The 22,320-nt window shown below is 38.2% G+C and overlaps 1 protein-coding gene across 1 annotated transcript in view; it reads right to left on the reverse strand.

Moving 5' to 3' along the window:
* LOC108682589 (receptor-type guanylate cyclase Gyc76C-like) overlaps positions 1-22,320 on the reverse strand; it is a 66,430-nt gene that overhangs the window by 39,465 nt on the left and 4,645 nt on the right. The window contains exon 2 of the mRNA XM_047881263.1: positions 4,800-5,847. Within this exon, the coding sequence (XP_047737219.1) occupies positions 4,800-5,843 (1,044 nt within the window). The 5' untranslated portion in view covers positions 5,844-5,847. The remainder of the gene's footprint in view (positions 1-4,799; positions 5,848-22,320) is intronic.

The raw sequence follows: 22,320 nt of genomic DNA on the forward strand, positions 1-22,320 counted from the left end.
GCATCACAGTTAGGTAATCAGTGTTACCTGCATCACAGTTAAGCAATCAAAATTCCCTGCATAACAATTAGGCAATCAGCGTAACCTGCATTAAAGCAAATAATTCAGTGTAACCAGCATTACGGTTGATAATTCAGCGTAACCTGCATGCAATTAACCAGTAATGTAACCAGTAATGTTTGCGTAACCAGTAATGTAACCAGTAATGTAATGTTGTAACCAGTAATGTTTGCGTCGACGAAAACGTGGAGTCACGGACGGACAGACGGACAGACAGAAAGACGGATGGACGGACGGACAAGGCGAACACAATAGCGCCTTTTTTACAACACTTCTCCTTAACTTCACTTCTTGTTTGTTTGTTTTTTTTTTTTTTTTTGTTGGTTTGTCTGTCTGATACATATCTTATAATCGATATTTGACACACTTTTACCTGTCCAATCAATCAGAAATTTTGCACACTTGCGTAAAGTCAGAGACAATACATGAATAAGTTGACAGAATAAATAATTTTGAAAAAAAGTAAAAAAATTTATCTATTAAAAAAATTTTAAAATTACTTTTTTTTTAATGTTTGAAAATTGAAAATAAAATTAGAAATTCATTGTAAATAAGTAACATCACAGACAATGGATTATTTAGAAGTGTTGTCTATAAAAAGTAATTTTTAAAGGCATATTTTATTTCAATAAATGAGAAAATGCTTTAAAAAATGAGAAAATTTTGTTAGTTCGGTATCCTCCCAGTACGTGGATGATCCCGATAATGAGAAAACGCTGCTATTTAACAGTAACCAATGTCAAATAAATTATTTTAATCGAACATTATTTTTAACGATAATGTAACTGTCAGTAATCTAAATAGTTAAATAGTTAAATGGGTGCTGAATATTTCATTGACGAATATTAAAAACTGAAAGCTTATAACGCAACGATGCTCGAGGGATAAATACTGAAGGCATATAGGTACGTAACACCGGCGAATCATCGACGAAACACCGGCGACGCATTTAGATATACGGATCGCCTACAGCAACTGCACCGCTTAGCATCTCTATATTTAGAACCAAAGTTGTCACGCTCACGTTCACCGGCCGTTCATGCACAAATCGGGCAAATGACGCCTTGATACAGGCATGATCGTCTCCCAAATTAAATTAGTAATGCCGCCTTGGGCGTATTTGTGAATAATTTTGTATTTGTTTCCCACGTATAAATGGCCCCTGGATTGTTTGCGCTTATCCAGCATGGCAACAAGCAAAAAAATACAATTGCGGGTGCAAAAAATTCTCATGCAGCCTGCTGGATAAGATAAGTTGTAGATAACGTTAAGATGAGTATCTCTCAAGATAAGTAACACTGAATCTCCTTCACTTTATACGCTCAAAACTATACAGAAATTGCCTTCGACCGTATAATCAATATTTTCATTCCCTGATTAAATCTTTTCTATTTTAGATGTACAGAGCAGAAAATAACAACAGATGTTCTCAATGGCCGACGCATGAAACGCTATAATATTAAAAGCTAAAACTTAACATCGAAATAGCTTTCCCTACTGCTCACAAATTTTTCATCGACTGAAACTTCTGATTACTGAAAGGTGCAAATCTGATGTTTTGAACTTGAGCAACTTTCAAAGTCAGATATATAAAATATTATTAGCGATACAACAATGTGAAAATTAATAAATAAATTACTGGCATAAATCAGTTCATGGATTTCTCTTCACTGATACAGAATTTTAAATAGATACCATAGTATAACTAAAGCACAGAACTTCATAAAAAAGGGTAACATCTATGAAAATGCATCAAACCAAACTCAAGGAACGAAATTCCGAAGTAACTTTAACTTAGAATCGTCGCCTTCTTCCCAGAATGGAAAAAACAGACTTAATTAACTGCGACTGCAGCTGTTAGAGCTGCAACAGAATCGAAGTACAGTGTAGTGAGCAACTGCGATACTGCACAACAGTATATCAAGTAGCAGTGCACTGCGCACCAGCTTCGCTCAACAGTACGTTAGCGATAGTGTATTATAATAGTCCCGGCAGCTGCAGTAGGAAGTTCTAACATTATCAGTGCACAACTGCATGACCACATGAAGGGTTTCTCGATGTCTTTGTTGTCATTCTGGTCCTATGAAATGTTGCTCTAATGGGGGATTAAATAAGTATAAGTTTGGTTCTAGGCAAGCTAAGGTTAGGTTAGGGTAGGCTAGGTTAGGTTAGGTTAGAGTTAGCAAAATTAGGTATGAATTCTATCGGCGTGACCACGACCAGCGGTCTACCGTGATGGGCCGTGGGCTGCATGACTTCACGGCAACGTGAAAACTTCAGCAATTTCTAAGCATCAAGATTTTTGTTTTTTATTTTGATATTTTTGAGTTAGAAGCCCAACCATCATTTTAATGAGGTTCATCAAGGAACTCACAAGACTATTAAACCCGAGATCGCTTCCCATCAAACCTGTTCAACAAAGTAGTCCCCCATCCCGAATGTGTAGATTGCACTCTTGCATTGCATCCTTTTAGATGTGTGATTTGATTGGCCTCCGGGTTTAGGGGTAATAAGCTGCAAGATAATAAGCAGTCCTATATACTCAAGTGCCTGTTAATAAGTGCCAATAATCATAAGTGGTTGAAATAATAATAATATTTAGTGGTAATAACAAGTGACTAATTAATTGTTAATAAGCTGCAGATCCGGGTCGTCAGATCGATGATTCAACAGTTTTTTTTCTCTACCCACCATAATCAATCCTTTAAATGGAAATAAAAATAATTATTGCTTTTATTAAAAATACTTTTGTAGAAGTTCATGCTAATAATTAAAACTGATAAGAACAGATGAAGAAATTAGCGAATTGTACTCAAAATGAGCAGCTACCTAGCAGTACTGTGTTACCAGACCCATGCATTCACACAATGCAAACATAGTGTGCGCTTTCTACTTATTTAGCCGCATCATGTATATTGTGTAGCAAATAATCCATATATGTAACAATGTACATTTATTTCATTGGTACCTTAGTAAATTTGTACCACATTAAGATAGCATCTACGAAACGTAGATATGACACCCAAGCTCTCATAAGATAAAACAGATCTAAAAATGATCAAAGTTATAATATTGGTAATCAAGTGCAGCGATCTATGCAGTGGTGTCCCAGAAATCCACCGTTGCTATTGGTCCACCGGTATGAAATACGCCATGAATACGACATAGCGGCACTTAACGTATTAAGACAAACGCGTGGTAGCATACTACAGTACTACCATTACAACGAATGGTAGCATAAATGCCATTATACCGCACGGTAGCATAAATACCATTATAACGAATGGTAGTATAAATGCTATTATAACGAATGGTAGCATAAATACCATTATAATGCACGGTAACATAAACACCATTATAACGAATGGTAGTATAAATGCTATTATAACGAATTGTAGCATAAATACCATTATAATGCACGGTAACATAAATACCATTATAACGAATGGCAGAATTAATGCTATTATAACGAATGGTAGCATAAATACCATTATAATGCATGTTAGCATACATACCATTATAACGCATGTTAGCATACATACCATTATAACGCATGTTAGCATACATACCATTATAACGCATGATAGCATGTGCAGCCACAGATTTTGATATACAGTCTTCAGTGCTAAATACTGAAAATTATTCTACGTAGAAGTAGGCAAAACTTATTTGGATCGAAATTTGTGTCTCCATTCATGGCTTGCGACTGGCGCGACAGCGCGGTGATTGCTCTGTATGGCAAGGAACCATTCCTCTATCTTTAATAAGTATCTTGAATATATACTTATTTATTGAATATTTCTGTTGAAATATTGTGCTTCCATCAACCATTCTAATTTTTATAGTTGATATTTTTTATTTGTACGTTTTCAGAAACCGTTGAAATGTTGAAGCAAGAGTCAAACTTTACAGCATTTGAGATCCTGCTACGCGTAAATTCTACAGTGATGGAAAGATTGAATACAAAAGTCGGCCAATGCATATATGCTCCTGTAGAGGCCGTCTTTAGTATGTATATCATTATAACGTGTGAGTCCCGAATGAATTTGGATATCTGTCTCTCGGTGAACTTACAAAAAGCGGAAATTGTATTAATGATATCAAGGAAGGCTTCAAACCCTGGATAAAAATAAAGTTAAGAATATGAAGGCATTTTTCTGAAAATTTTGCCTTCGGGGCGCACATTTAAGATATTAAGTACGGTTAGAATCTTTAGTTATTTCGGTTTATCGCTACGACATCGCTCGTCGTAGTGTATAACAAAAGCTTTGAAAGTCAAGTACAAACATAAGGTAATGTCATGGCATTATGTGTGTTCTATCGTTGCTGTACAACACACGCACAACCTGCACGCTATATCCTTCCATGCATCACAAAAATAATTATCTCTATGTTGCATAATTCAACTGTTTTCAAAACATCGTCGAGAATTTAAGTAAACTAATCGGACGAAATTGTAAGAGACAAGTCACATAAAATTGAGAAATTGTAAAATTTCAATTGTGAGAATGAAAATCGAAGAAGTAGTTTATGACTACAAAAGAGTGGTAACAATTTAATAATTATATTGATACCTTGAAAATTCGTAGAAGTAAGCAGCGTTTGAAGATGGCATTACCAAACCCTTAAACGCTATACATTTTCGCCCGATACCTGATTACTCATATGTAGCGTCTCATTGACAAGGAATGCAGGAGATCATTTAAGTAGAAGAATTTGAGAAAAGCAAAGTATCTGACCTCGAACTGCAGCTGGTAGTCGTCCGGTAGAATTTGTTCGCTGTTGACTTTGTTGACTGCGTAGGACACGGCACCCGGGATCTTCAGCCCAAGCCTCTCCCTGACGGTACCGACTTGAGTCATCAGCACACCGATCAAAATGGTCCTGGTACCATTACTCACACGGGGGTACCTAATACCAATATGGCACACGTCAGGATCGTCAGGATTCTCCTTGGAACCTTCCGAATACCGCGAGAATCGCGGGTGGTCCCAAATGTCCACGTCGAAGCTGTGGTAGAGCTTCTGGTCGTGGGGATCACCGAAATGAGGATTCGTGATTGAGTGTGGAGCCGGGAGGCGGTTATAAAAATTTCTGCTCCCTCCATCTTTGTAGAATTTATCAAGTCTCGTTGATTGGATCGGAATGTCGTCAATTATAAAATTATTATTTCCTAAGTCTTTAGACAAGTTCTGCGTATTTACATAAGAATTACTTCTAGCCCAGCCTAGCTCTTTTTTCCGAGTCCACGTAACTCGTCTACTTGCGTCGCTCTTGACACCTTCTAACACAGAATCTAAGACATTTTCTGCAGCATTTTCAAGCCGAGATTTCGCAAGAGAACTCCGGTTTACAGCTGACTTCATTTGGCTTTCACCGTTAAAATCTTCCGTTCGACTCGAGTCTTCTAAAAGTTTTTCTGCAGCGTCCAGCTGCCGCGAGGTGACTGTGTCATTGGGTACACTTGGAAATTTTTCCGATACACTTTTTAGGTCCACCGATGAATTCGGAAAGTCTATCGAGGGTGTAGAGCTCAAGTCTAGCAATATAAAAGGAACTTCTTCCGGCCGAGACAAAAACTCGAGTTTTCGTTTAGAACTTCGACGGCGCGGTATAATCAGGGAGGAATTCGAGAGATGCAAGCTCGGAAGAGAGTTCTGGAGTGTGGTGTTGCTGTGATGCGGTGGTGATGATGCTGAGAGCGACTCGGCACGATGTGATGACATCCACAGCATCACCAGCACCGCCCAAGCAATGCGCCAGTTGTAGCGCCGAGCCATCATCGTTCTGGAACAGAATAAAAAGATTAGCAAGCCAACAAATATATTTAAGACATATTCCTTCATTAGGAAATATTCCTTTCTTAGTGGTGAATAATTCTGACGCTAAGTTACTTCAAGACTTATTAATCTGGAATAATGAACAAAAATATTGTTAAGTGGTATAGAGATTTTTTCCAATTTCCGTCTGATGACGAGAAACCGAAATGCTTCTTCGGTCGTGATGTTAACCGCAAATCTTGACAATGCATAAACACATATATTTGCGTGTTTCAACGTGTTATGTCAATGATTTCGATAGTTGCCAATCAACTTCCATTTTATTCGGCAATAACGTATTTAGGTTCAATATTAACATCTACAGAATAGGCTACAATTATAATCCTGGCCGATCATCAATTAATTCATTCACTGGAAAATCGGTTAAAATTTAGCGGCTCAGTGTTCGGTTTCAGCAGCATTGCATGCGTTTTTTCTCAGCTCAAGCAGTGACGCGTTCAGTTTCAGCGGAAACATTTACAGGTTTAACAGAAACGAAATCACATTATAGCAGTAACGTGTTCTGTTATAGCAAAAACGTGTTCAGTTATAGCAGAAACGTCTTCAGCTATAGAAGCAACGTGTTTAGTTTTAGAATCGGAGGAAAAATATACCAAAAAACAGTCTCAGGATCACTACAAAACAAAGCGACTACCAGCAGCAGCAGCAGCAGCAGCAGCAGCAGCCATCCAACACAAGTGCGAATTCTTCTCATATTCCCGGGAACGGCAGCAGCACCAATTTGGAAGAGGGGGTGAGGGGCGCGCAGGCTCAATATTTATTTTTCGTGGCGCCGACGGTCGCCGTTCTCTCATGTGACGCCCGTAGAACTGGCGACAACGGCGCTTCACATTACGGCGGCTACTGGCCCACTCGCTACATTACCCCACTCCTGCCGCGGCCACTTGCTACATTACCCCACTCCTGCCGCGGCCACTTGCTACATTACCGCACTCTCGTCCTGTATACACCCATTACACGCGCGACACCATTTTTCCAGCCATCATCCACCCATTATTGGCTCGGCGCCTATTTTTCCAGCCAGGCCTATTTTTTCCTCGCGCGGCGCCTATTTTTCTAGCCAGCATCCACCCATTACACGCTCAGTGCCCATTTTTCCAGCCAACATCCGCCAATTACAGGCTCGGCGCCTATTTTCCAGCCAGAATCCACCAATTACAGGCTCGGCGCCTATTTTTCCAGCCAGCATCCGCCTATTACACGCTCGGCGCCTATTTTCCAGCCAACATCCACCCATTACATGCTCGGCGCCTATTTTCCAGCCAGCATTCACCCATTACTGGCGCGACAGTCTGAGTCACCAAAGAGCTTTTCGAGCAAGCCAAATATTCGACTTGCCTCCACCGCCCTGAATACAAAAGAACTCCACAACTGACCACGAGCATCTAATGAGATAGTCTTCTTTAGTTTGTCCGTGGATGTGTCAATACAACAAAAGAACTCCACCACTGACCACGAGCATCTAATGAGATAGTCTTCTTTAGTTTGTCCGTGGATGTGTCAATATACATCACCATCCTTCGCAAGTTGCGTGCACTCTGTTATCGGATTTCAGCCTCGATTGCCACAGATTACGTACATTTGAGCTTTGTTGCAATATAGTTACAATTTTCTTCCTCTTATGATAATTTGAAAGCTGTTGTAATATGTAATAACCGTTTATATTATGAGAATGAATGTTTTAATTTGAGGATTAAAAATAAATTAACCAAACCCCGCTATACGTGACCAACTGTTCTACAACCTTCTTCAAAATGATGCAACCAATGAGGAAGAAATTCAAAATATAGTGATATCTTTAAGCGACTTGATCCAAAAACTGGAAGAGCAGCTTCTATTAACAGTTCTAGAATTAACTGTTCAATCAAGTGAGAAACGATTAGGAAAATTTGCTCATTTGGTTAACTTGTTTATGTTATGTCATCGAAGCCCTTTAATAAAACAATGCCTGTGATAAAAAAGAAAAAGTCTATACTAAAGACTAAGAAACGCTGCTGCACTTCGGACACTTATTATTAGTCTTTACCACAGACTTTGTCCTTTTTGACACAGCATTTAAAAAACAAAGGACTAAAAAGGACAGCATTAGGACAGCAAAAGGACAGCAAAGGACTTTAAAGGACAGCATTTTAAAACAAAGGACTAAAAAGACAGAGTGCGTGGTAAAGACTATAAGAATAATTGGCTGAAGTGCAGCAGCGTCTCTACAATTATGGTCTCGTAATAAGAAGACGTTCGAGAAGCGCTGGTCGACCACAGTGGACCCTCAGATTTTGTAATGACACGAGGGGCGCAAGTCAACATCCTGGTGCTGATGGCGGCTGCTTATGAGGGCTATTGGCGACCCTCTTTTGTGGTGATAGCAGAGCCGCGGCTCTGGCAATATTGTTAATTTCGGAGCGAAAAAATGGCCACGTAGCTCATTTGCCACGTCCTTTTGTGGTAAAAGAAAATATACGCTCGTTAATGTCTCTTTAGTGGTGACATAAAATTTAAGAATTTGATCCTACAATAACTCTTCGGTGGTGTTATAGAGAAGCCCAAAGTCCAGCCCCAAAAGGCGCGTTCTATGGTGACAGACATGACACGACTCCAACTGTGCTATCCAAAAATTTCAAAGGTTTCGAAATAAAAAATTTATAATTACCAGAAGTTTTCTTTAATTATTCGTAAAGACAGAACTCGATTTTGCGAGAGCTTCGGATACCGGCGATCACACCCAGTCGATCAAGACCCTGCGGCATCATCGCTAAAGGGTTTACGAATATCGCTGTGAATTAATATAACGCCAACGAGTGACAAACCGAAAGCTTCTTGATTCGATTTCCGGGGCCATACTTTCAAAACTCGCTAAGTGAACGTAAGTACTTACGCTCTGTTTTCTTGTCTATGATTGGTGGATTTTGCTTGAAAGGCCGTCAATGATTGGCTGATGAACTTACGATCTCTTAACTTTTTTGAAAGTATAGTGAACGTAAGTACTTACGCTCTATTTTCTTGTCTATGATTGGTGGATTTTGCTTGAAAGGCCGTCAATGATTGGCTGATGAACTTACGATCTCTTAACTTTTTTGAAAGTTTAGGCCCTGAATTGGAAAATGAGAATAAATAAAGAAATTCCTAGGTTCACTTTTACTTTCCGATTACGCTAAGTTAAGTTAGTTTAGGTTTGGTTATTATTTTTGTGCTTCAATGACAAATTTGATGCGTCAAATTAAGTTTGACTTTTCAAACCAGATCATATGTTATGTTATGATACAAATACAATCAAATGACGTTATAGTGTCAAGCAGGAAAAAATTACACTAAGAAAACAAGTAATTAAAAATTTAATGAGCTACCAAACTATTTGTGTGGATAGCGACGATGACTAGAAAATTTAGACGGTGTGCATGAAAAAAAGTATATGCGGGCACGACAGTTTAAATTCAATACAGCAGTTTCATTTTAGTTCTTGTGTCAGCCAAACACGAATATCGTCCTCCACACAGACTCGTTTTCCGGCAGGAATGCCGGATAACAGGAATCGAGGTGAGAATCAAGGCAGGAATAAGGCAGGAATGGAGCTTGAAGGAAGCCATTGCAAGGAAGTAATTGAACACAATGCCCTGGTATTGAATGGTACGCTGAACATTTCAGCCGTTCAGCTAGTGCCGGTTTTGAGATTTCAAATCTTTATTATTGAAGAGAATCAATCTACAAATGTTATCTCTAGCATTAATTGGAAATATATGTATTTCAATTTGAGGCATCTGAAATTAATCTCAATCACGAAATGAAATCTCTGCCAACGTAAATAAAATCAATGGTTATTATATATGTAACCAAGAATAAATCAAAATTTAAAATATCGCCACCACTAATCGTTAATGGGCACGATTAGTGACTAGCCATTAATCTTTAATCTTAACATTTAAGTCTTCGTAGCATGGATACGTCGACAAATTGTAGTTCTCGACAGAATTGCTAATTTAAAGGCCAACACATCATGCCGGCAAAACGTTCCAGTCACATGACAATATTACACAAATTTTTCAATGCAACTTCATCTCATCAAACGCGGGACAAAATGAGAAATTGAACATTTCTCTTGAGATCAACTATATACGGCACAGAGTGCAACTTACAGCGCCAATAATTGGAATCTATTTCTGGAAGAAAAGTCTCGAGTTCTAATGTTCGAACTGCAATGATATGATGAATCGAATCCCAAAATACAGGTGCAATAATGTTCTCTCAAACGTCTTCGAGGTCAAGGTCGTAGGGGTGAATTTTTCATGACATCGTGATTTTTATATTGACATTGTGATTTGAATTCTCAGTCAAGATTGAAAACTTTCTTTATTTACGACAAAATGTAAGCAACAGCATTAATATTTTATTTCATACTTACATCATTAGTTTACTCAAATTGCAAATTCAGCAAGAATCCACTAGCGAAAAAAAACGAATAAAAAAACAATTTCGTAATTGAAAACGTTTTCCCATGTTCTCATTTATAATTAATGTGAATACATCGCTCAAAGAAAGCAATAATTAAAGTCCATGCAGAGCATTAATTTAAAGTGAGCTTCTCACATTCATCAATCAGTCGACATCTTCAACAATCCTCGCTAATTAAACGTCACTATGCGAGTAATTTTCATGGGACCTCACTCCTAATCTTATTTAATTCGTACTGAAACATCACTGCATGATTAACGTTCTAAAAACCAAACTCCAATTGTACGATAATTACCAAGGCCAACATTACAACAGACATCATAATAACATTAAAAATTCACACCCCAGAGAAGTTATTCGTTCGTAATTGTGTTGTTCATGATTCAGTTACCTCTTAAAATCACGTTGTGTTTCAGTAACTAATAGCTGCTCACGAGAAATAAATAACAGCAGGCAGCGTAGAGGCTAGGAGAGCAATAACCCGCGGCATTGCCGCTCCCGAGTGTCTCTTTAGGGTCGAAATTGCCGGCGGTGTTGCGGCGGCCGTCATTAGCACCAGTCACACGGGCGGACCTCGCAGTCACACGGGCGGACCTCGCAGTCACACGGCAGGACCTCGCAGTCACACGGGCGGACCTCGCAGTCTGCACGGGCGGACCTCGCAGTCACACGGACGGACCTCGCAGTCACACGGGCGGACCTCGCAGTCGACAGGAAACAGATCACGTAAAATCTCAGCCAAGAGGGTTGTGTGAGGTTGCTGAAGTCACGGTAAAGGGCAACACGGTAAAGGTGACACGGAAGTCACGGTCACGGTAAAGGGCAACACGGTAAAATCTCAGTAAATATTTTACCAGCCAAGGTCAAATTTCAGTCAAGATTGCCAAGTGAGATTGTTGCAGCCACAATAAAATCTCAGTGAAGAGGAGGATCTCGTGAGATCTTTGCAGCCACGTGGAATCCTCGACGTGCTGCTCCGCTCTTCGCCGCCGCCGGACCCAACGAACCAACATATAGATAGGAAGAATTAGGAAGAATAAAGGTAGGGATCATATAGCTTGAAGGCTATATGCTAGGAAACCCCTAGCATAGCATAGAAACATATATTCCTAGCATGTCATGTAACCATATAGCAAAGGAGCATATTTACACGGAGCATGTAGCTATAAAACATATTCCTAGCTACATGCTAGGAAGCCTACATATCGCTCTATAGCATAACATATAAGCATGTATAGCTATGAAGCTAGGTAGCACCCAGCTAGGAAATATGTAGATAGGAAGCCTATAACTATAGGACGCAATTATTTAGCTAGGAAGCATATAGCTAAAACGCAAGCATTTAGCTGGGAAGCATATACCGTAGCTAAGACGCACGCATTTAGCTAGGAAGCATATAGCTAAGACGCACGCATTTAGCTAGGAAGCATATAGCTAAGACGCACGCATTTAGCTAGGAAGCATATAGTTAAGACGCACGCATTTAGCTAAGAAGCTTATAGCTAGGACGCAAGCATTTAGCTAGGAAGCAATTATGTTGATTAAATTTGCATTTTTCAAGTTTTGAACATGTAATCGAGCTTGCATCCGAAACGGGTTGAACGAAAATATGGTGAATAGACTCGAGATTTTATTGCTATTAAACTCTCGATTGACCAATTTTACTCATATCAGCTGAATACCAAAACAAAAATGTGAGCTCCATTATTAACCTTCCTTTCTCAAATTCAAATTCATCAGGATTCGGCGGCTCTTGCCTTTCAATTTTAATTTGTCGGGATTCAAGTTACATGAGCATGTCGTGCATGCTGAGCATGAACATATGGTCATGTTGGTGTTGCTCATTCACCAAGAGCCTAGCGTGCGTGGGCCATACTTTCAAACCTTGATAAGTTAGTGTAAGTACTTATACGCCCTATTTTCTTGTCTACGATTGGTGGATTGTGCTTGAAAGGCCATCAATGATAGGCTAATGAATTTACGATCTCTTAACTTTTTTTGAAAGTATATGCCCTGGGGCCGGATTATCAAAACATCGCTAAGTACACGTAGCGACTTACGTATGGCGTAAGTGCTGCTATGAAGAAGTAACTCTAGCGGTGGTATTATCAAAACATTTGCGCGGGAAGCTACGTACAAGAAGCCGTACGTAGCTCTACGCCTGCTCGGAGGTGTCGTAAGTGGAGTTACGTAGACGTTTTGAGTGTGCTGAAGCAATATAAAACTATTGATTTACTTGCAACACGGTGAATTGTGATACAGTGCGGCATTGAAGTGACATTCCAGTAATAATATGCACGAAAAAGAAATTAAAACGTGGGTAGTAGGAACAGTACGTGATAATACGTTCCAGCAATACCACTTAAATGTGTTAAAATGATTAAATATAAATCTATTTCCATTTTAAAACCTTGCACTATGAGAGAAAATGTTCGAAAATAATTTAGAACAAGCAGGAAAAATAAAATAATTATCAATCACGTAAGAATGACAGCCGGGAGCTCCATTAAAATACTTTGCAAACAACTTACAAACCAGCGTTGGCTTCCTTTTTTTGCAAGAATTATTCAGAAAAGTTTGCTGTCCTGAATTCCAGGATTCAAATTTCTGCAAATCTCCATTAATTATGCGTTCAATAGAGCCCAAATCCTAAGAACCAATGAGGCAGCGCTCTATCTCACCGGCAGCTGCATATTATTACAATATATTATTGTAATATATCATTATTACTTGGCCGTATTACAATATGCCCGAGTCTCAACACCATAAGCCTTCAGCCGACACCACCCATCTTCGTGACGCACGCAATAAAGCTAAATTGCGCAGGTCGTATACAGTATGATATGGCATCGGTCTCAACGTCAGGCGACTCATGAAATTTCAGCAACTTTATGGTCAAGTTCACAGATTTTGTGCGTTATTTACAAGCTAAACCTCTAATGGGGAATAATTTCACTGCTGATAAAGTAACCTATGATTTATTGATTGCATCTTCCCGGGAGAGTTGGGTGAGAAGTGTAGGGTTATTCATGTAACATAGTTTTAGTGGTAAACCTGTGATTGTGGAATTAATATGAATACTTATTTTACACAATTTTTTTCAGAACTCTATTTGCCCTTCAATGTCAGAGTTTTAGAATTTGTTACAATAAAAATCATCGAATCTTATGGGGTCACTGCATTTAAACGTTATCACGCATGCCACGAACAGTCGCACTTGTACCACTACAGTGGATGTACTATCAAAAATATTTACAAGTTCAAAACTAAGATAGCCAATCACTGACGACTTTTCCTGCTAAACTCACAAATAACAGACGAAATATCGGCCGCTACGCAGGCTTAAGCCGCTACATGTACTTAGGCCGCTACGTGTACTTAGGCCGCTACGATGCAAGGCAGCAAGCGACGATGCAAGGCAGCAAGGGACGATGCAAGGCAGCAAGGGACGATGCAAGGCAGCAAGGGACGACGCAAGACAGCAAGGGACGATGCAAGGCAGCAAGGGACGATGAAAGATAACATTAAAATGGGAATAATTCAATTTTTACAGCGACTTGGAGAAACAAAACGCAGGGTGGAAGAGAATGGGAATCGGCGGAGGAGTTTCAAGAATTTCATATTAGCCTGGAAGATGGAAGAGATTAGGAACTATGGAGGAAAATGTGAGGGATGGAATAAAAGAACGGGATAAGGAGAATGAGGGTGGGAGCTTAAGGAAGAATGAGAGAGATTGAAAAAAAGAGCGTGGGAATTTGAGATAAAAAGAGAGAAATGAGAGTAGGTGTGGAAATTTTTGGAAGCGTTATGAAGCTGTATACGTAAAAGATGGATGAAAGAAGCGTATGACAGATGCAGAAATAGACGAAGAAACGTGACACTCGACAGGAAGTTAATTTTCCGGCGCTTGTCATGCTCGTAATCGGAGGCTGTTTCCCCGAGACAACAGATTCTGCGGTGTTATCCGTCGCGTTTTTATTGTGCCGCTATATGGTACACGTAGCACACGCTCAACACGGCGTATTATTAACAAACTTGAACTCGCGAGGCAACGCTCACTCTGAGTTCCCAATAACGAACTAAAAGATAGTTTCCAGAAGCTCTGTATGTACATGGCCGTTCGTTTGATTTGCAATGCACGTCGGACGCATCGTCTCGTCGGACAATTGTACTCTACAACGACACCGAGAACGATGTGAGGTTTTGTGACCATTAATTAAGCTTCAGGTTCACAAATAAGATAATTCTACTACATCTGTCAGCAGGATTAATTTATAAGATTGCAAGATTGCTAAGTCAGTAGGAATAGTATTGATATTACAATTGCTATCTGCAGGATTAGCGCTAAAATCAAGCAATTAGCAAGATTCTAGACTTGAAACCTATGATTGAGAATCATGCTTCAAGGAAAGCCAATGTTTCAGGGGCTACACAATTGTAATTCAATTTACTACACCACACTTCCTTCACCAATGAATTCGTACAGTGAAATAAACTCGACAGCTGGGAAGTTAATAACCGTCTTGACAAGTGACCTAGAAATTCGAAACTGCGTCGTCTCTATATTGCATTTAAAGGCTTGACTGCACAGGTAGAGGGTCTATATATAGCCTGTCCCATGTCGTATCCAATTGAAGTAAAATATGTACCCAATACAATATACCGAATAATGAAGTAATTTTAATTATTTGATGACGAAATAAGCTGTGGCACGCGTAGTAGTAGTAGTAGTAGTAGTAGTAGTAGTAGTATAATGGTTTGCTAGCGTTTCAGCCACGGTAACGGTATTTCTGAAAACAATAAAATTTAAAGAAAAAAAGGAAGCATGCATCTGAAAGAGAAAGAAAAGAAATTAAGGCATGCTATAACACATGCCTCTGACTATATAAGGCAAACTTATATAGCAGAGAGCTGTTACCCGTAGGAAGTCTGAATAATTTTGAATATAGGAAGAGAATAATTTTCAAATATAATATTATGCTCACTTATGAATATCAGCAGCTCACCACTGTAAATTTGTTGAAAATATTTTGGGATCACCAATACGCCAATATAAAGTCATATTCTCTGTATGACCGGTAAACGCTAGGTCAGACATTCGGTTTCTCGTTGATAAATTATAAAAATATAAACGAACAATGAATATAAAAGGACAAATAAAAAAATCGTTAAAAATATAAACGAAACAATGTGGCGGCGGATTTATAAGGTTCGGACCGTCAAAGATTCGAGGCTGGCACGAAATATTGAACCTGATGGAGCCATAGGATTTGAAACTTTTCATTGATTTAATTCTCAAATTTTTTTGTTAAAAAATCACTCAAGAACAACAACTAGTAAGTAAAGATTTCATGTTTGAAAATTTTGAAACAGTCTTTAATATTATTCATAACAGAAACGTAATCATATACGAAAACAATGTACCCTGACAAATTGGATTTATGTCGCAGCTCTGATAACAATCTCTCAACATCATTCGAAATGCAGTAAATTTGTTCATTACAAAAAAACATCACAGCATCAATGGCGTTATAATTACATAAATAATGCACACTAGTTGACTGCCATCTTATTTGCATTTTCTATAATGTATTAATTTAATAAACATGCGCTTTTAAAACACAGATAGGAATAAAGAATATTCAGTGAAATCATAAATATTTTTCAATTATTGCTGTTATTCCTCGATATATTATGCTTTATCTCAGCAACGTATGTGGTATACGGTATATTATAGTTTTTAAGCTATTATTATTTTATTACTTCTCTCATTTATTATTAATGTTTTTTTGCATTACTTAGAATTTTCTATCAGTAAAAAGACGAAATGGAATAAGGTGAATTTTCATTTTGCATTTCCTTCTCTAAGTTTGAGATGTCTCAAAATTGGAAGATCGAACTGTGGGAAAATATCCTTGCTCCTGGAGTTATTATTGGACAACTTAATTGATTTCAACATTATTTTCCTTCACAGTGAATCAACCAATCAACTTGAATATAAGATGGTGGAGAAAGCTTTGGATAAGATATATGGAATCTAAAATCATTGATATATTTTGAAAAAAGCAACGGCAATATTGATAAGTATCTTGAAAATTTAAATAATAGAGGCCGACAAAATGTGCAATCGAATATCGAACACTGCCTCTGTCCTTGATCCAAGTGACATACAGTAGATCCTCAGGAATCCACAATAACTCTTGCTGAATCTGCTTATCTCGAAATTATCACATATTAGCAAGGCAGACTATTAGATTGAATTCAAGTTTATTAATTCTATTCGAGTTATTATCGGAATTAATCGATCTAAAAAAATTTCACATAAATTACCTTGATTGTGGTGTGCCATTTCAAGAAATGTCCGATGAAACTTCTAGAATTCTAGTCTTATTTTGATCGATAAGGATCACATTTACTCAAACTTAATTGATTTCAACATTATTTTCCTTCACAGTGAATCAACCAATCAACTTGAATATAAGATGGTGGAGAAAGCTTTGGATAAGATATATGGAATCTAAAATCATTGATATATTTTGAAAAAAGCAACGGCAATATTGATAAGTATCTTGAAAATTTAAATAATAGAGGCCGACAAAATGTGCAATCGAATATCGAACACTGCCTCTGTCCTTGATCCAAGTGACATACAGTAGATCCTCAGGAATCCACAATAACTCTTGCTGAATCTGCTTATCTCGAAATTATCACATATTAGCAAGGCAGACTATTAGATTGAATTCAAGTTTATTAATTCTATTATAGTTATTATCGGAATTAATCGATCTAAAAAATTTCACATAAATTACCTTGATTGTGGTGTGCCATTTCAAGAAATGTCCGATGAAACTTCTAGAATTCTAGTCTTATTTTGATCGATAAGGATCACATTTACTCTGGAATGTATTCAAAACTTTAAATAAATTATGAAGTCCAAAGAAGTATCTTCCATCGAGTGTTGGATCAACCTAAACCGTGGTAAGCTGATTGGTGGTTAAACCAATTGTTTCCACAGGATAAAAAGTTTTTGGTTAAAGATCGAGGAGCGTACTGCTAAATCAGGCGTAAACTAATCACATATGGACAAACAAAAAACTGATTCACGGAAACTTTCTGATTCGGAAGCTAAATAAAATAAAGAAGTAGTAAAGATATTACGATATAATTTTAATTGAAAAAGATATTACCTGAATTTTTCTATTTATTAGTTTTAAAGATGACATCGGACAAATGACAGCCCCAATTGTCAGTGCATTCAGTTAGTCGATTTTTGAAGTTCCGTTCAACTCGCTGAAGCATTTTGACGGGTATGTTGGCGATAGCTTGGTGTATATTATACTTCAAATGAGATAGGGTCCTTCGTCAATGCAAACAATTGATTAAAGAAGACTTGCCCTGTGTGTGTTCAGCCGCGTAACAAACGATTTCCGATCTGAAACCCGACCTGACGGAAGAATATATACGGGACCGAGTACGGAATGCTAGTTGAGTATACGATAATGGAACGGCCATTAGAAATTTGCGCCTCGACAGCAAACGCACCCTGCTCACTTGTCCAATGCATATAGTGGCAACTGACTAGGCGGGCCACAAAACTTTATGACCTTAATTGCATTTTATACGAAATATTCCTTGTTCCTTTCCTACAACATCTGGCTGCTTAGCGCGGAATACAAAACAGAAGTTTCCGTGAATCACCCTGTAGGTTGCAACCATAGCTGGGATTAAACTGTGCTGATAAGCTCTATATATTCGTATACTATGATGACATCGCCGAAATCTAAGCATCTATAATTGATGGGCATGATACTTATTACCAGGATACCTAGACAGTTCCGCAAAAACTAGACATGATCCAACACTCCGCACTCTCTCCCGCTACTCAACACTCTGAGCGTTGGAGTAGCGCCGGAGAGTACGAAGCGGGGCCCCGGTACAGCTGATCAATCAAAATTAAATGGCGTCCGTAAAAAACTGTACACCTGAATTAGCACGGCATCCTACCTAAAAAATCCGGGTTGTTTAAAGCTATAAAAAATCTGACGAATGACCCTATGCAAGCTGTCGGTAACGTGACTTTGAACGAAGCTCTGAATAAAAAAATAGGAAAATTAAAAGAAAATAAAATATATAATTTAGGAAATAATGATGCTAATTTAAATTTAAAGGAATTTATGCTTAAAACTATGGCGTAAAAATTTATCAGGGTGCCTTTGTCGGGAAGTTGCATTTGCTCAAAAACAAGCACAGAAGCTCTCACACTTTTTACAAATAAGGCTTCAAAAATTTAGAAGTCATTTTTACAACAAATTATTACGTTGGTCCTTAACACGGAGCACAACTTCAACATTTTTGTATAATGTACGCACGTAATTCCAAATTATTCGATGGTCAATCAGTTGATTGTTCAGAAAACTTTTATTCGAGGAAATTATAGACCTCACAGCTGCGGATGTGACACTAAATCAGTCCGGCACAAGTGTTACTGAGTGTCAGGAGTGTCCAAAAATTCTGGATGGCATATATTGTACCGTACATGACGAGATTCATCATTATTAACTACATACTGGTAGTTGATTCAGGATATTTTTCTCGAATATTAAAAACGCCTACAGAAACTCATAAGAAAATAATTTGAATGACGAATTATGATAAAATTTATCTCCTCCGACGACAGAGCGAAAAACAGCGGTACTTTTTCTGACCAGGAACTTTCAGTACTCGAAAAATCATAAATCACTCCCGAATGCAAATCCGGCGACGGTAACAGAAATCTTATCAATTATCTAATTATCAGCAACCTCCTGAGAATGCCAAGTAACGACCCACTATACACCTATCTGCTCTCAGACAAATGGATGGATCGATTTGTCGAAACAGTAACACACTTTCTTACCCCCATCAGAGCGGACGCATATAATGCCCTGATACGCTATTTATACGCTAAAACTGGGTAACTATAGATGGTAAAATATCATCATATATTGTGAAAGAAACTTATACTTCTGATAACAATTATTTTTCTAGTACTCGTACATCTGTGAATGTTTTTAAAATATAACTAATTTAACTAAACTAACTAAATAACAATATAAAAACTAAATCACTAAAAAAACTAAGTGGCTAAACTCAGAATTGACAAACTGCCGAAGAACTCTTTGGTTATTGACATAATTCCTGGTAGTGGATTATTGATTTATTATTTGGCCGAGTCTAAGAGGAACCATCGCTACTGAAATAAGCTTAAATGATGAATAAATGACGATGAATTTACTGGACATCTCCTCAGCTTTGAATTCCTTGGTTAATTAGAGATTTAGGCAAGTTAATGATATAAATAATAAGAATAAATGTATTATCGACCTCTCGGATATTTCTTAGGTGAAGCATGGACAGAGAAAGTAGAATTTTAAAACGTTTTGGCGTCAATGTAGGAAATAACAAGTCGCATATAAAGAAACCCGTGAAATGGTATATTGAATGACCTCAAATCCAGAGGTGGAGAACTACTCACTAGAGGCTTGATAAAAAACAATTTCACTATATAGGAAAAAGTCGTTTGGATGCACGAGTCGTGAATGAACGAACTCTATTGCTAATATTTAATAACATTTGGTCCGCATAAAATGAGCCTGCATATTCTAGTAGAATCAACTATAAATATAAAAATATAATCTGCTTTACAACAAAAAAAAATTTAATTCGGGGCCAGAGCTTCTCTTTTAGGAGCTCCAGTGCGCTCCTTCTTTTTGGATGTAATATAGAGGATGACAGGACGCTAGTTCGTATCTTGGCGGCATGCAGGATTGCAATCATCGAGATCCTAACAAGATTGCAATCCTTGGCTGGAGCCAAAAAACGCTGGATAAAGATTGAGCAATCAACAGAGTATCAATATAAGAGTTAATATCTTCGTCCAATTCTTAAAGTCAAAGTGTTTCAGTTCATATGAAAGACTTAAATTTGATTGACAATGACAGAAGGATGGTTCGATCCCAATTTAAACCTCGATGAGTTTCGCATTTCGCAAATGACATCATATTATATACGGTAATTAAACTGATTTACTTTCCTAGAAAAGAAACTATAATACACTGGTAGTATGATTTAGTGTAATGGAAGATGCAATCACATGGGCATCAGCTCGACAGCGGATGCGTTATCACATTGTAGGAGGCCGAGGCCGGAAGAACCATTAGGCCTGCGTTTCTCTTCCACGCACTGCTCAAAATTTATATAAAGAATTGTATCAGATCGAGCATGGGCTTGCACCTTCGGCCTTCGCAGCATACGGATCCCAGCTAACCAGTACTTGACTGTAGACGAGGAAGGTTGAGATGCTGCCGTGCCAATCATTGCATAACCATGCAGCGCCTTTAATTTCACTGCACAAGATCTCATCAAATACCTTCTTGCGAAATACTTCTTCAGACGAGAAGCAATAGTGTGTCAAAGCCCGGTTCCCCGTATAATTAAGACGTCCGTACGGGCACAACGTGTGAATGCGTGGTTTCTGTGCTAAAAAAATCTTTACAGGAATTATGTGACGAATAATAAAGTACTAGGTGTTAGACGATGACACTTATAAAAAAAACTCCGCATGTACTCTACCTTCAACTATTAATGTAATGATTTAACGTCCTCGGAATCAAGAGCCAGTACGAAAAAAGTTGAAAGTTGAGATAAACTTTGGGAACGAGTCCCAAGGCATTTACTGCTGAATTGGTGATTGAAACTGAGATTCTTAAGTACGTGATTCTTATCCATAATTACCGTTTACGCAGAATAATGTTAGCTTAAACAGTCGCAATTAACAGACTTTGCAGAGTTCCTTATTCAATGGTTTTCTCCGAAAACTAGTCCGGAACCCAGCGAAGGTTCCGTCATCGGCTCTTGAAGCCTCTGGTTTATATTGGCAATTGTTTGGATAGCCGGACTCCCGAGCCTCGTTAGTGGAATATTTGCTTATCTTCGAGCCTTCGAATTATTGTCTGTAGCGTTGACCTACTTAAATTGTTAACTATGTAAATCAATGGAAAGGTCATTGACATTTATTTTATGTTTTCAATAAAATTAGCACTGATATCTTCTATGTTCCCTTTAAGGGAAGGTTTGAAAATTTTCTGCTACTGTAGATAGATCGGGTTCAATAGGTAGGATCCCTTGTGAAGAAAGTAAAAGAATCGGCAACGAGCCATGGGCATATTTCTTCAGTGCCGACACTTCTATTCCATTCTATCTGACATAAGCCATATATATGTTATCTGACAATGGTCAGTTATGGAAAGATTGGGTTCCAAAGGCCGGATCTCTCATGAATCAAGTCACGAAAAGTACATGAATCGGCAACAAGCCATGGGCCTATTTCTTCAGTGCCGACACTTCTATTCTATTAAATTCATCTATCAGGTAATGTGTTGCTCAGCTTTACCGCAACAACATAGCATCTGGTTGCTGATGACAGGCTAGAACTTGCAATAAAGGTCCATGATATGGCCTTATTGGCGGAAGTCATAGCTATTGTAAGTCGATATCTGAAAACAATAGATTTTAATAACGATGTCCCTGAATACATCCGAATATGTCGTTGTCAAATTTATTGGGCATTTGCGCTTATGGAGACGGCTGGCAAAGCTGTAACTTCTACTTTAACTTGCGTGCAATGTCTTATTCATTTAGATTTAATTGTGTAAGTCTTGCTAACTAGCATTTTTTGCACTTTCGTTCGCTCCGGGAACGGTCATGCATGATATCGCGGGATCTCTTAACAGCATGTTAGCTATAAATAAATGCTTTTTCCATAGCATAGCAGAAGTCGGCGCAGATTGATGATTAGGCCGATATGGGCCTGTTGCAGAATCTTTTCATCTTGTACACGACAAGCAAAGCTTCCAAAAATATGGGCCTAGGCCACGTCTTTATTCAAACCTGCACATGTTATATTAACTGTCCAGTCGCAGTCTCGTAAGAGTCTTCT

This window comes from Hyalella azteca, unplaced genomic scaffold (genome assembly GCF_000764305.2).
Source record: "Hyalella azteca isolate HAZT.00-mixed unplaced genomic scaffold, Hazt_2.0.2 contig7450, whole genome shotgun sequence".
NCBI classification, from domain to species: Eukaryota; Metazoa; Arthropoda; class Malacostraca; order Amphipoda; family Hyalellidae; genus Hyalella; species Hyalella azteca.